Source organism: Hippocampus comes, unplaced genomic scaffold (assembly GCF_001891065.2).
Source record: "Hippocampus comes isolate QL1 unplaced genomic scaffold, H_comes_QL1_v1.1 scaffold16, whole genome shotgun sequence".
Lineage (NCBI taxonomy): Eukaryota > Metazoa > Chordata > Actinopteri > Syngnathiformes > Syngnathidae > Hippocampus > Hippocampus comes.
The window spans coordinates 352,494-368,631 of record NW_017806168.1 but is presented as its reverse complement, the minus strand read 5'-3'; the positions used below and the strand labels follow the sequence as shown (position 1 = coordinate 368,631).

Here is a 16,138-nt window from a genome sequence, read left to right as displayed (position 1 = left end):
CCCCCCCGCCACCACAAGTCAACATTCTTTGTCCCGACCTCCCACCTTCGTGCTGTGACTCGATAAGAAGCCTTCTGTTCTCAGGTGGATTTTTGCTGTTCAGGGCACATTTTTACGCCTCGCCTTTACGAAACAAAAAAGGATGTCTAGATTTTTTATAAAGCCAAACGCAGAAGTTTGTGGAGGACAAATTTGAGCCAAAAATAAATGAAAACAATCAAGGAGCAAAATTAAATCAAAAGAAAAGTAAATTCAGATAAGTATAAGTACAGTCAAACCTCAGTTTTCGAACGTCTCTGTTCTCGACCAAAAATTTCGAGTTTTTTATGCCTCGGATGATGACCAAAAATCGGTTCTCGAACAAACTGAGCGCACTTGAATGAGCCACTTGACTCCTCTCGGCTTCCTTACACGAGGAAGTGACGCTTCCTCGTTTAGCGTTCCATGGTGAACAGACGTGTTCAATAAAGATTTTTTTTTTTTTAAAAAGAGCGTGGTTCCGGTTTTCGAACAGCCTTCTGGAACGGATTATGGTCGAAAACCGAGGTATGACTGTACGACTACTTTGTACAAATCAAAATTTTGTATGAATTATACAACTTAAATTAGAGTTCATCTTGAAGAGATTTAAAAAAAATTTTTTTTTTTTTGGTAAATCACAGAAATACAGTTCACCCCCAATTTTTCGCTTATATTTTCTTGTTCGGAAAACGCTGATAAGCATTTTGTGTATATTTCCTCTGAACGACAGGGGCACATGACCAAAAAAATGCCCAAAGTATTAAAACTTTTTTTTTTTTTAACTGTAAAAAAATCAAATCAAATCATCGACCGTGTGAATTTGTGGTTGCCAAACCACAAGCACGTGGGCGTCGACTGTTTTGTAACAGAAAAGAAAAAAAAATTGGGGGGGATTAGTATTGAAATTGCCAGTTTCCTGAATATATAAAATAAAATTTGTTTTCTTCAAATTTGATATTTTGTGTGGAATAATGAGAAAAATAAAATAAAATAAATAAAACAAGGGTAACTGCGGCACAAAAAAACAAAGTGCACCCCCCCTACCCGTACATACCAATGAACGGGGGCTCCACGCCCAGACAGTGCCCCCAGAAGTCGGGGCAGCAGTCGGACACGGTGCGGTTGCAGAAGAGGTCGCAGTAGCAAATGGTGTCCAAATAGGGCACGGTGCACAGGTCGTCCCGTCCGGGGCAGCAGCCGCCTCGCCGCTGGCAGTACGAACCCAGCGGATCGCGAATGCCGCCCGTGTGGAGCGGGGCGGCCAGCTCCCTCTTGGACCTCCTCCACTGGCTTCTCGCCGCGTGTCCCTCCGCCGCCACTAGGAGCAGCGCGCCCAACACGAGGAGCTTCATGATGAGTCTGCGAGCGGGGGGTAAAAGATGGAATTAAATGAAGCTGCCAAGACAAACAGCAGCTAAATACGACACTCTGTTTAGCCGGGTGGTGATGGAAAAGTTCTCCAAATGAAGAGTGATGCATCATGGGGGAGGTCATGGCGAAAGGCCGCTTCCCAGGGAAGAAGCATTTCCCGCATTTTTTCCCCCATCTCCAAAATGTCCTTATTTAGCATCATTTGTGTTGCATTTGGATTCAAGCGTTGCTAACTTTACGAGTGTTACGCTTTGTGCATCTAAAAGCAACCACTTAAGAAAATCTGTTTACCTTTATCCTAAATACCATTGATGGGCTAACTAAGTTCGGGTTGACGGTGATCAAATGATTGTGACATCAATGCTCATTTTAACCTGAAACAACTTGAATTTGGACAGAACGTTCGAGTAACACGCGTAAAGACACAACATAATACTCGCAGGCATTCATTCTTTGTCCTCTGTAAAGAACCACTGATTGTGAAAATGTCTTTTTCACGTACGGCCATACGTCCGTCGGGAAAAAAAAATATTGTGGCCAAACCCGTTTCATTATTTACATTCTATTTAATAAAGCCATTAATGTATTACGCAACATTGGTGACATTGATGTAAAACTATCACGCATATTGAGCTAAATGTTCATTTCCCGTGTACAGTTCGTTCCCATGCGCCCCCCGCCCCTCCCTCCACCCCTTGAAAATGTGACATTGTATGGAGCCTTTGGCCTGCTGCTTCCATAAATAGCATCATTAATTATCCAATCAGATCATAGGACACAATGGGAGGCCACACCCCCCGGCAAGTGAAATGAAGATTAGGAAAATATCTTTGCTGCGCTGTTTTCTGCATGACTGCGCCTTTTGTTGTGTGCGCGCACATGCACACACATGCACGCGCACGTGCGCGCACACACACACACACACACACACACACACACACACACACACACACACGTTTGGTATAATGAGATGGGCAGGACCACTCTTTCTTTACACAAATGTTTTGTTGCAGTAGCAGCAGTGCAATAAAACACCCGCCGAGGTGTTCAGGTCACGATGTGGGGGGGAAAAGAAAAACAAAACAAAAAAACATTAGAAACTCTTATCAAATGAGATCCTAAAAGTAAAAAAAACAATAATGCCAACAAAATATACAGTTTGTCCGACATATGCCGCCAGATGGAAAGTTAGGTAGCATTAGGTAATATCGGAAGTGATTCAATGTTATTCTTATATACCATAGGAAATGACAAAGCTGCCGACAATTCTCCACTGACTACTGCGTGGACAGTGGAGATACTATTTCTTGATGTATTCTACTCGATACAATGATGCACACTAATCCCGATACATTTTCATCATGTACATTCATCGAAAGTTCCAGGTTCACCGTCCCACTATTTTGTGATTTTTTTTTTTGCAGTTATTTTTGGTCTAAACCATCGCTTATATTGAGTGTAGTTTCACTACAGATCACTAGATGGCGGCATACTTATTTCTGTAAACTGTGTAGCTTTGAAACAAGAACGAAAACAGCACAGCCTATTTTTTTTGGTTGAATATTGTCATCCTCTGTCATCCTGCTTTTTGCGCCAACAGAAAGTAATAGCAGTTTCATTTTATAAGGTACATCTTTATAGTCCGCTACAAAGAACAGTGCTCACTATTCCCGCGACTTTTGTTCACATACTCTACAATTTTTGTTGTTTATGAACATTTGTCACTTTCCTCGCCATTATTTATAGCATTTAAATTATTGATACAATTCGCAAGATACAATCCTGATGACTCGTCTTGCTGCTGTTGACAGTAAGTACGATTCATTCATCCAAGTATTTGAGCGGGCTGTGACAGAGCAATTAGCTTTCATCATAGCAAGTTTACATGCTTCCAGATTACCTCTGACCCCAATGCATGGCCAATGCATGGACTTTGAGTCACATTGTACAGGACGCACAATGAGTCAGACATTCCTACATGGTGGATTGTTTCAAATAAATGCCATTTAAGTGGAAAATACATTCGTTCAGGTGTGGAAGTGGACGATATTTAGCGCAGGTGACATTTCTATTATACTGCTGTCAGGTACAATAACCAGTTGCACGCATGCACACACACACACACACACACACACACACACACACACACACACACACACACGCGCGCGCGCTGGACTCGATAACCTCTTGGACAGGGGGTGGGGGGAAACACCACCTGCGTGATTAAAATCATAGTTACATTTAACCCTTAAAATAAATAAAGACAAAAACTATTTTACAAAGTGTAACTATATGAATACATTTTATAAGAAAGAATAAATATTCAGAATGAATACAGTTAATTTTGAGAAACTATTTCTGATATACTGGTCCCACACAGTTCAAGACAAAAATATGAAAAATAAAACATGTTAAGTTTGTTGATTAACAAAATACAAGTGGAAGAAAATATGAATTAAAGTAAATATCGATTCATATTTAAATGGCAAATTAGAATTTTGTTAGTATTTTCACATAGATGCATTCAATGAGAGAAAAATCCGATTTTGTAAAGCTTATATTTGGCATCATTTCTCCATTTACGAAGCTTTTTATTTTTTATTTTTTTCACGACAGCATGCATTCAGACGGCAAACTTTAAAGCACTTTAACCAAAACCTAATATAAAAAAAAGAAAAGATTTTATGAAGCATTTCCTGGAAGAGATCATCCTGGAGCCTTTGGAACAATTGAAGGTGTCCTTTCACCAGTCAATAAAAATGTAATCAGTGCAAAAAAAAATATATATATATACATACATACACAAACACACACACAGACACACACACACGTGTGTGTGTGTCTATTTACCTTGTTGCAAAAAATCCAACTTCTTTCTTTTTAATCCGAAAGCAAAACTATGAAGGAAGTTCTGGTCTTCGGTCTTTCTCTGTGCGTGTGTGTCGAAGAGGATGTGTGGCGCTGCACTTGAGTGTTCTCTATATACAGCCAGGCAGCGGGGATAACCACACCCCCGTGACCCCACCGTCCTCCACTTCGGCCCTGCTTTGCTGCCTCGGACGCGCGCGTTCCCTTTTTCACTGCTTCCCTTCACTCCAACAGCTTTCCTATCGCTTGTCGTTTATCGAAGATTGGACGTGTGAGCGCACTCTATTTGTTTTGAATTTACTCAGCTGGAAATCAGCAACAGCATTCCCTGTCTGGTCTCACTTCAAAGGTCAAATGGTAAAATGGAGAACTTTGTAGGGTATAAGGTGTGAGGAACACCACCATCGAGTGGCCTAAATTTGTATTACGTCACCAGGAAACATTCAGAAAATTCTCTGGATTAAATTATCCCATTTTAAGTACGGTAGATAGTATTATTTTGGTGTCCTGAAATTTTAACGTATCCCGATTAAGAATTTAATTAATGTATCGCTTTATGGTGGACAGACAAATTCAGTGCTAAAATGGATTCCAATGACACATCTTTAAAAAATAAATAATAATAACAGTACAATTATTATTAAAATAATAACATATTTGTATGTTTATACTGCCAAAACTAGGTAGAGACTTAAAAAAAAAAACTTAAGGGAGGGAGAACCATGTAGTAAAACCAGGTTTGGTTTAAAATGTTGCTGTAATAAATCTAAATGTACTCAACTAAAAGTGTAGACCTACTTTTGACCTTCCTTGTAGCTAGCAGGTTAGCCTTAGCTAGCATCGTCAGCGAACACATTGTAGCTGACGACAAGAGATTTCCGTCAATTTAAATAATAGAACTGTGCCTTACACTATCATTGCTGAAAAATCCCATTTTAATAAAAAAATAATAAAGGTGCTATATCGATGCACTCTTTTGACCATAAACTATGTGCTCACCGGTCAGATTTCACATAATTTGTACTCGGGCTTTGTTCTGTTGCTTACTGATCATTTAAAAGTCTGTTTTATGTGACAAACAGAATATATTCTTCTAATTTAACTAATCAATGTGACAGTAAGATTAACAAAGTGGTTCCCCCTTGTCCCCCAAAGGCCCAGCTATTGTGTGGACAGCCCCGCAGGAACCCACTCCATCAATAAGATAAAGGTTGTTTTTTTTGGGGGCTCCTTTCATGCTATGGGGACAAAAGAAAGCGTTATACTCAACCAAAAATAGTCAACGAAATGAAAAAATGAAACCAGTAGCTTAGTTGACTCAAATAGCTAACCTTGCTAGCGCATTGGCTACTTGGTAGTTAGCGTGTCACGATCTAACAAACTTTATCCAGAGCTTGCATTGATGTAATTGAGTCAAACAGAAACAAAAAAGTACTTCAATTTCAATTGAGAGGGCCGGTGGGGGGGGGTAACAAATTCAGATTTCAAACAACTACTGTATATAATTTCACCGACCCCCGCCCACGTTGGTAATCATACTTCTTGTTTCCGTTCCTGTTAGCCACGCTGGCATATGTGATTCCAAAATGACGATAATTGCACAAGGGTGTGATTGTGTTCATGAGTAAGAAGCCTCGGGTGAGACCCCCGCGCCCATCCCATCCGCCTGTCTCCCCTCCATCAAACAAGGAGGCCGATGAATGGCTGACTCATGCGCCAATTGGGACTGAATCACGGATGACCTGTAGGCTAAAGAGTGTCGTAAGATGTACATTATCTGCGTGCATTCCATACCGCACTGACTCACGCGTGGAAAAAAAGAAAAATTAAACATCAGCATTTAGCGTTGATGGTCATTTCCGAGAATCGTGTTGCCATATGACACAATGCGGGTCGTGTATGCAGATACACGTATTTAGCCAACATACGACATCGTTGGCCTTGTACCGTAATTGTCATTTTTAAGTTGGTCACATTTACCACAAAAAAACAAAACAAAAAAAAACAGTTTTTTATGTACTTGCTAAAAAATGTAATCCACAAAGGTTGAACTGAAACAGCTCAATTCTTATTGCTTGTTGGATTTGTTTTGTTTTGTTTTTTTGTCTTTTTTTTCTAAAAGTAAACATATAACATCGGCAACTATCCTATTAGTCAATTTTTTGGGGTGGTCAAATTTAATACCGGTCTACCTTGCCTGTGCATCTATTACCAGCAATATATTTCGAGTGCAAGGAAGTACATTGCATAGCCTGATAGCGCAATTGCGAAAACCATTTTTGAACGTTTTATCAAAATGAGAAACTCTGTAAACAAGTGTCCAGCTGCTTTGACTCAGCCTTTTGCGGATCATCATCAGCTGGATAACTGAAAGTCGACATTTATTTTTTATTTTTCTAAGTTTTCATTGTTGCTGGGACAATAACTTATAAATGACTTCGGCAACTTTGCGATTCTGCAAACGATTTGCTTTGTTGCACAATTCAAAATGACAAAACTGACTTTTTAATCTAAAACTACAAAATAGGAAGATTTAATTCAAATGCTGTACAGTTATGTTACGTTAATCTCAATTTCAATGAGCACAAGTTCTATCCTGCTGGAAACTAATGAGTTGTTTGGACTTAGCGGAGGCCCATCCATGTATGTAAGAATGTTGTGATGATGAGGCCCGGCTTCACTGTTGCGTGGGCTATACGAGCACACAATTGCAGTGAAACAATTCTCCCTTTCATCAGTCCTCCCATGATGCTTTGAGGGCGTCAGCTCTCCCGTTTCCGAGGACCGGCGTTCCTCGTATCGCTCGCCGCTACAGTCGGCGTTCCAAGGACGTTGCGAAAGCGAGGGCGACGACAACAACAGGCTTCCTCCGTGTTTACCAGCTCGAGGTGTGCGGAACAACGCAACGCCCACGCGTTGACGAGAAGCGCAGACGTTTGGGAAGGAACGCTAGTGTTTTCCTGCCATTGACTGGCGACTTATCAAAAATCAAACATTATCCTCCAGAGGCAAGAATCGCAAACATTGTACCAGCACCACAGTATTCATGAGACAGTTTTTGTAGATTGACGATACAGTAGGTGATTTGTAGTGATACCGGATATCAAACGATACATGACATGGTAATATCACTATTTGTCCCATCTGCATGAGCAGAGGAAATTATGGGCTCCTGTCATACAACACCACAGTATCGGTCAGTGTCCATACGATACCTAACAGGGGTGATATTGATGGTTTGTGATATCAGCACGATAGTATTCTGATCTGATTACTATAGTTAGAATACATGATCAGGGTGACTCACAAAGATGATTTTAATGTTGCAGTATCGTGATATTATATTCACACGGTAACTTTCCGGGAAATAATACATGGTGATTGCGATACTGTATCTTGCTGCACCCCACCCAGTGGAATTGGAGAATCTTCGCATACGATATCAGCACACATGATACTATGATACAGTTACAGTCGTGTGAATATATGATGTGTGTGGATACTATAGCGGTATATTTTGTGTCATTCGCGTGATAGTACCATGATACAACTGTGATGGAGTGACTATAAAACACATCATACATGTCTGTGTACAAATACTATATTTAAAATGATACAATACACTTATTTGCGATATCATATCGTGATACAGCAACTATACAATAATCATACAATTGCACATACTTGCTATAGTTAAAGCTGCAGTCGTGCTAACTATACAATAATCATACAATTGCACATACTTGCTACAGTTAAAGCTGCAGTAGTGTTATTGTATATTTGAACCAGGCATTTAAAATTTTTTTGAGAAAAGAGAACCGATACGACATACCCGATATCGATACGTTGTCCCACCCTTACTATTCTCCCCGGAATGCTGCGTTCTTCTCATGTTTCTCGAAAAGAAAACAATCGCTTATCTCCGAGACAAAACACCTTTTTTCGCCTCTGCCCTTATTTTCCTGTTTGTTTGAGACCGTCTGCACAGATGGCGGAAGATGTTCCCAGAACAAAAATGCTAGATTGTTGTCTTGGTAGCATAGCTTTGTTTTCAGTTTCGTGATGTTTTCGAAGAAAGGCAGGAAAACTTGAGATATATTTTTATGTAGAAAATCAAAAGTCAGAGGGAGACGATTTTTTTTTTTTGTGTGTGATTTGACTTGACTCCAGTCTGACACCTTTGATTCATATTGATTGTGAAAGCTTCCATTTGCACAATCAATACTGTTGCTGACACGAGACGCGACAGACTCGTCATCACAGTCTCCGAAATTTTGTCTGAATAGGACAAAAATGTTTCTCCATGTCAGCAAATTAAGGATGACTAAAAGTCATAATGCAGTTTGGCAAAAAAGGTGACATACTGAACCAGAAGATCTTCATGTTAAATCGAAGAGAAAAATTGTGTGTACCGGTATATTATTGAACAGGCAACTTCCTCGTGAATGACATAAGAGAACAAGACCGAACCATTTCTGTGGCAGTGGGGAAGCAGAAAAAGAAAATCCATCAGCACCAAATTTTTATCGGGAAAAAAAATGGATTCGGTCAGGTGTCATCCCGCTCGAATTTAACCGACAGCGATCAATAGGCCTCAGGTGGTGCTTCCGTCTCACTCCCCCAATGTCGGCGTCTTAATTTGCGTCCCCCCCACTGGGAGGGCCAGCATCGGGTGGGGTTGGTTTTAAGACCCTCACTCAATACCTGTCACCCGCTACTGACTGCACTTTGTTTTGGTGAATACGACCCAAATTTTGTTTGACCTTGAAAGGATGCACACCAGCAAGGACGTAAATTGTATCACTCTCATGTTTCAAATACGAACAAAAATGAGCAAATATGTTCGATAACCCCCCCAGACTGAAACCAACACGAGTATATGTGTTTGAGTACTTCTGATACATCAGATTTTATTTAAACAAAATGACAGGTAGTTGTGAACTTTTCTTTCTTTTCGGTGTGGGTGACGATTCAGCGACACATCAAACCAAGTCAGTGTTGCGTCAACTAACGGCAAGGGGCCCCCCCCCCCCCGCCCCCAAGTATCAATGGATGGTATCGGCTGTCTTCCTATTTACCCAATACTTTCAAATAAGTCTAGTATTGGCAAGAAATGTGAATGTGCCTTCCGACAGCGATTTTGACTACTATTGCGTTCCATTTATGTGACTTGTCACTAAGTCACTTGTAATCAAACTTCAGCAAGCGATAAACTGGTCTGAGTCATTTTTTCCCCCCATTCTAATTTTAGCACTTCACCCACTCAAAAGCACTTTTGCCAAGAATGTCGTGAACTTGGTTCGCTGCGGAGGAAGCGCTTTTCATGTCTATTTGGACGTTAGCGTCTGTTTGTCGTGTCTTAAGTAGGAAAACACGCGTGAGCTACTAACAGACATCCGCCAGTTTTGTTACCGTTTCGGCAGGCCAAGCGGCGGAATTCCTACTGGGTTGTCAATGCACTCGTGCCCTTGTGACCGATACGGTTACCGTGGTGACTGGGACAAACAGTTCCGATTTGAAGGAGGAGGCGGAATTGTCGAAAGTTGAATGGACAGTGCTGCTTAGGATGACTTCATGTAAATACAAATTCGGATTTGTCATAAATTACGAAGGCCCCATCCTACGAATTCAGACCAGCCAATCACAGCACAGCATTGAAAAACGTTCTAGTTCTTATATTTTGTTTGATTTTTGAGAGCTAATTGTGGTGAACAGAAGTTCAATGGATTATTTATTTTTTTTGGACCTGATAAAGTTTGTGTTCGTCCACATAGACAAGTCTTTGTCTATTCTAAGGTAAGCGAGGCACTGGTATCATCTGTAAAATAAGGCCCGCCCTCCCGTGCGTGTCGCCACTTGGGCTCCTGCGGGATGCCCGGAATATTTGTGATATGCTATCGGCGCGTGTGTAGAAGCAAAGGCAAAATAAAGATTCGGAGGGAGATAACAAAATGAATGTGATTCTTGACACGCTAAAAAGCATGAAAATAGATTTGATGTTTATACTTAGTCTAAGTCTTGTTGATGTTGCGTACTGTACACCTGAACTGGACTTGAACTGTCAACAGTGTCCCTGCACACGTTATGTAAGAAGGGTAAAAAAATTAAAAAAAAACTTTGCAACTTTACATCGTATTTTTTATGGGGCGAAAAATAATTGGATTTTAAAATAAAGTTAATCCAGACATGACATTTAAATCAAGATGTCCAATCCCTCTTTTTATGCTGTGGATCAAATTAACCCATGCTAAAGAAAAAAAAAAAGAATGACTTTTAAGTGTGAATCTTGATTTGCAATTGTTTGTGACAAAAGTTAATATTAAGGTGTTAACAAGGGGGGGGGGGATTAGACTATACCTTGGGTCGAACTGACCCATTTCAACGTTTTGAAAAAGTAATTTTGTGGTACAAAACTTGATCTGAAATTGTGAGCAATTGGGAGGTGATCATGAAATAAACACAATTATTTATTTGGGATTTTTTGGGTAATTGCACACACCACGGGTCAAACTGACCTAAGACCAGTAATGCTGTTGTGGTTAAACAATAACAGGTAAGAAATCAAAACAATCTAATTGGCTGCTGAGCAAATTCTGTTGATGACATCATTTTTACATCACATTGCCTGTCCTGGGTCAATTCCAGTTCATGTCCATTTCAATCAAAACCTATCGCTAACTTTTTTTTCTGCATTTTCCTGATTGTTGAGTAGAAGATTGCGTCTGTTCATCGAAAGACTTGTCACAGGTCACATTAAACAGACACTTGCAGCAAAGTCGCATGATAATTTCAGTGACACCCGAGAGTGAAGAAACGGCGAAACCCACCCGAAGGTTCACAAACCCTGCTGATCCACTTAAACGAGGAGCTCCAAAAGTCTCCAAGGCCGCCCTCTGCTTGTCAGCCATGTTATCACTCACTTCCTGTTGTGTTCTTCCAGCATTCCAGGCTGCTTATATCACCACCCATCCAGGTGATCCTGCGGGAGACAATCAAGTTCAGCCACCTCACATCGACGAGCACTTATAAGTGAGCTTGTCGACTCACCGATTTAATGGTTAATTTCTCTTCTGCCAGAATTTTCCTGGTGTTATAACAGCTGGAGACACTCAGCTGTCCCAGGCGGCAACAACACACACAGGACAAAACATTACTTACAATTGCACACAAGACTTATAGGGAAAATACAGCTTTGACTTGATCGCTCAAACTTGAGTGCAATAACTCTTCAAGCAGTTTACTGCCACTCCCAGCTGAATTTCACTCGAAACCTAAACAGGAAACAAATAAAACTACACTGTGTATTTTAAACAACCAGCCTTTAGAGTCTGCTAGCTTAATGCTAAAGCTAATTAAAATCTACAGTATAAAGAAATTCTTTAACCTTTATAAGCGAAGGATTTAAAACACATTTACATTAACAATATAACAGTAGTCACATTCATATATTCTTTATCCTTTGTGTAGAAAGACTACTTTTAGCAACGTACTGATGACTTGCGTTCCATGTCGAAAGTTTGCTGTCAAGCTTCGCCCACCGTTTAAGATGAAAACTCACAATTTTCACAAGCGCACCTGCACATTTGGGTACTTTACCAACGTCAAATCTGCTCCAGGTCAGGCGAATTCCCTTGGAGGAGTTCTGGGGAAAATACTTAAAAAGTTTTGAATCCCCCCCGAAAAAAAAATTACTTTAAACCAAACAGCCATTTTGATTTTCACGCGTCCGGTCATGATGAACACACGTCGCGAATTTCATGTCTGTCGGGCACTGACATAGTGACAAATTTTTCAAACATTTATTTAAACAAACGAGAGCTTGGACGACATACAGTCTAAAGATCTTTTATTGAAACAAATAAATTAATAAGTTAGTCACGTGAACTACTTCTACTCTCGGCAGACGCACATCATCATCATCATCATCGTCCTGTGCGGAAATCGGCTACATCGCTGGAAGGTGGAAGACTGTAGTAGCGTAGCTTAGCATCGCTAGCTTAGCATTTTATTGCTTTCTTCGGTGTCTGATCGCTATTAGGAGGACCGTGTGAAGCTGGAATGTCGAAATGGCAGCGAGTCAGTGGGAGGGTGACGTGAAGAGCGAGAGAACGTGCAGAGTAAGAAAGGGGAAAAAAAAAGAAAGCGAAAAAGACATGCAAATGCATTCAGGCAGGCAATCGCTCGCTCTCGCACGCTTTTAGTGCCCTCCAGTGGCCTCAGAGGTAGTTGCGCCATGCCCGCTGGGTTATGATTGGTGATGTCCATTTTATGAGGCACACCTGTGCAATAACATGACGAGATCCAATGAAATAGTCCTGCCTTGATTCCTGAAATAAGCTCGAGGTATTCATTTACTCAACTTCATGGGGTTGATGCGAGGTAAGGTGTTTATCATGAAGGAAAAGCGCACATTTGTTTGTGTTGTTATTTTCCACCCCAAGTATAAATGAAGACAGTGAAAATATACCGTGAAACACGTGACTATTAATTGAGGTATGGTATTTCCTACAGAATTTTGATGTTTGTAATGGCAGTTATTTTAGTGGATCTCGAAAACCAAGCAGTGCGGGTGTGCCTAAAATCACCATTGGAAAAAGTCAATTGGTGCTTGTTGTTCTGTTAAGAAAATGTGTTTGTTTTGTTTTTTTTACATTTTCTTCATTTTTTTACCAGACGTAACATCAATGTGTGGGTCGGCGGCGTGACAGAAGGCACACCTTTCCGCCGAGCGCCCTAACAAGCGCCTTCGTCTACCACATGCAACATTGTTCTTTGAGTCGCGTGTCATAATGCCGCAAATACGTAAACATGGCTTCGGCGTGCATGATGCCAAACATGGAGTGATGTTTTTTTTTCTTTTTTTTTTTTTTTTTTGCATGTGGGCTAAGAGCCTTACATTCATCACAGTATGATTAAAAAAAGAGTACCTTTGTTTAAAAAAAGAAAAAAAAAGTACCTTTGTTTTGATACCCTTGAGACCATACCTGTGCAATTTCTATTCAGTGTACCTTGAGGGACTGGGTGGGACTCCTATTTTGCAAGCTAGTGTTGATCCTCAAGAGGCGTGCAATGGGTGGCTCTCGGTCCAGCAGAGCCCTCTGGAGGGTCCCAAGAAAAAAACAAAACAAAAAAAAAAAAACAAACCCAGAGTGTCTGGCTAGGACTCCAAGGTGGCGCTGTCGGACTGCGAGAGGGTGTTGGCGGAGGGGAAGAGGTCTCTTTGGTCCGTTGAGCTGTGGTAGTCCGACGTCAGGTCGGCATCCAGCAACAGCGAGGACAGCGCCAACTGAGACGACGAGCCTTTTTTCAGGCAAGATGAGTACAAGTTGAGCAGGAGGTCCAGCTTGTTCTCAATGGACTGAATCTGGAAAGTAAGCGGAGCAGACGATTGTTTGGTTGAAGGCGTCTTTTTTTCCCCCCTATTCGAAAAGAAATCATACTTTTTTTTTTTTTACATGATTCAAATATTTTCTGAACTACCGTCTTGGCCCGAATATAAGACGGCCCTGATTGTAAGACGACCCCCTCTTTTTCAAGACTCAAGTTTGAAAAAAGACTTTTTGAACACCAAATTAATTTTTATACAGAAAAAAATTACACTACATCTGAAACAGATGATTCTAACAATATATTTGAGAGAAAAAGCATGTTATTTTGCCTCATTCAAATCTTAATATCGGAAGATTTAAATACGTAAACTAAAGTGCAATCATATTCGTAACTGAATGGCTTCTGGTTTTTGAAATGTAAATTACATCATAACTTCTCAGCTGCCGGTTAATCTGGCCGATCTTCGACCCACTTTTCTCCAGATTGTCGCTACTTTTCTCCATTTTCTGTTATCTCTTCTATTATTTTCTTCTCTTTTTTTTTTCTTACCGCTATTTTTTTATTTTTCTTCTTCGTGCTACCGTTATTTTTATTTTTATTCTTTGTGACAGGGGTTCGCTTTGGTTCAGCATTCGCTTCAATGGTATCTGGTGCCATCTAGCGTCGTGAATGGGTATAACGTCTAGACCCCGAATATAAGACAACCAGCACTTTTTCAGTCTTATTTCAATGCAAAAAACACCGTCTTATATTCGGGCCAATACGGTAAGTGTCGGGGGCGTTTCGTAGAAAAGATACCTTTAATTTGAACCCCCCCAACAAAAGCTTCAACAACACAAATTAGATAATGACTGTTAAAATCCTTCCTGAAATAGTTGTGCAGTGTTTTTTTTTTTTCTCTCTGCATATAAATAAAAACACTATTAATAATATTCAAATAGTTCAAGTTTGGGGGAGTGCTAATCAACAGGAGAGAATATTAAATATGTATATGAGGAAATTTAAAAAACATACTTTATCTTTTTTTTTTTTTTTTTTTTTTTTTTTTACACTCATACTGTATGTACTAGTTTGAAGTATTTCATGCTTGGGGAGTTTATACACAATATGAGAAGTCTTTTGCGACTTCTTCGATATTCTTTGCACTGGTAGAGACAGATGGGGATCATGAACTAAACAAATCAACAAATATTCGACTCTATATTGTATTCCCGTATTCTTATGACAATAATATAACCGTCTCCTGTGATGTAATCAGAATGAAAAGTCATACTACAAAAGCCTGAGTTGTTGCGATGCGACAATGACAAGTGAGCGTACCTGTTTCTCCACTTTGACCACACGTCCCATCATGCTCAGCTCATCCAGAGACTCCAGTTCCGGCGGCGTCTTCTCGCCCTTTTCTGGTCGCGCCTTCTTATCGGCCTGGACGGCACCTCGCCCGATGATCTGGTCCACCCTGGTCCGCGGCATCATCAAAATCCTCATCATTTCTTTGGGGGGGGATCGTGATTAACATTCTCGCATCCTACCGCATCTGCAGGCTCTTGATACGGCCCAGCATGTCCAGGTGTCCCGCCGAGTACTGCTCGATGACGTCCTTCACGTCGTACGGACGCAGCGTCTCCTTGAACTTCCTCTTGGCCACCAGGAACTTCAAAATCCTGCCGCCGCGCAAATAAAGAGAAGCGTTGGGCGCTTCCTGCCCCGCCCTCTCTCGAACGCTCACAATTCAAACAATAAAAGCTCCGCCGCTTAAGATTAATTACAGTATCCAATGACCTTATCATTCACAAACGGGCCCAATCAAAGAGAGCAATGCGTGTGTGTGTGTGTGTGTGGATTGTGATGATGAGGATGAAGATGAGACATTTGGGCTTATCGGGATTTGCTGCTTCAGCAAAACAGGAAACAGCGTGAGCCAGCGTCGCTAAATGGAATGCGCCGTCAAAGCTGCTCACTGAAACTCAAAGAGAAGACAATCGACCCTAACGAACTGGACAAAAAAAACGTTTTGAAGAAAAATCAGGGCGCTGGAATAAAAACTCCACCCCCACTTTTAGCGATTAAGAGCCAACATATGAGCAGCAAAAACAATATGATTGAATGAAATTCAACAGGAGATAACCCAAAATGGTCTGTATAAACACACAATCTGGATTGAAACTGACTTGACATTGCCACTTATTATCCTGCACACTCACAATTTTGTTCAAATATAAGGATTTTCAGAGAGCTATATTGTGCATGCTTAAATGTGTCCAATGTAAACACACACAACCTGGATCAAATCTGGATGAGTAAATCTAGTCCAAACCAGAAAAGTTTTTTTTTTTTAATTTTGCCCGTGGATTATTTTTTGATGACATCATCAACACCAAAATGTCATAGGAGGTTCATGTACTAAATCTAAAAATCTGAAACAGGATGTGGTGCCCAAATAAGTAAAAGAGAATTGCAGTGTTACCAAAACTTGATTTTCAATTTCTTTCTAATTCTGCAAAGGGCAGCTTTTGGTTTTAGTCACTGATACTCTTCTCCCCCCCCC

General features: G+C 40.6%; 2 protein-coding genes across 5 annotated transcripts in view; both read right to left on the bottom strand.

Moving 5' to 3' along the window:
- The window catches only part of tinagl1 (tubulointerstitial nephritis antigen-like 1), a 14,391-nt gene extending 10,031 nt beyond the window's left edge, over positions 1-4,360 (bottom strand). The window contains exons 1-2 of the mRNA XM_019895992.1: positions 4,243-4,360; positions 1,076-1,380 (exon numbers count right to left, since the gene is read on the bottom strand). Of these exons, the coding sequence (XP_019751551.1) occupies positions 1,076-1,373 (298 nt within the window). The 5' untranslated portion in view covers positions 1,374-1,380; positions 4,243-4,360. The remainder of the gene's footprint in view (positions 1-1,075; positions 1,381-4,242) is intronic.
- A 7,729-nt stretch (positions 4,361-12,089) lies between these two features.
- The window catches only part of kcnq4 (potassium voltage-gated channel subfamily Q member 4), a 51,114-nt gene continuing 47,065 nt past the window's right edge, over positions 12,090-16,138 (bottom strand). For all 4 annotated transcript variants that reach the window (XM_019895990.1, XM_019895987.1, XM_019895989.1 and 1 more), the window contains 3 exons: positions 15,123-15,254; positions 14,911-15,049; positions 12,090-13,624 (listed from right to left, as the gene is read on the bottom strand). In XM_019895990.1, coding sequence (XP_019751549.1) covers positions 13,418-13,624; positions 14,911-15,049; positions 15,123-15,254 — 478 coding nt within the window. In that variant the 3' untranslated portion in view covers positions 12,090-13,417. The remainder of the gene's footprint in view (positions 13,625-14,910; positions 15,050-15,122; positions 15,255-16,138) is intronic.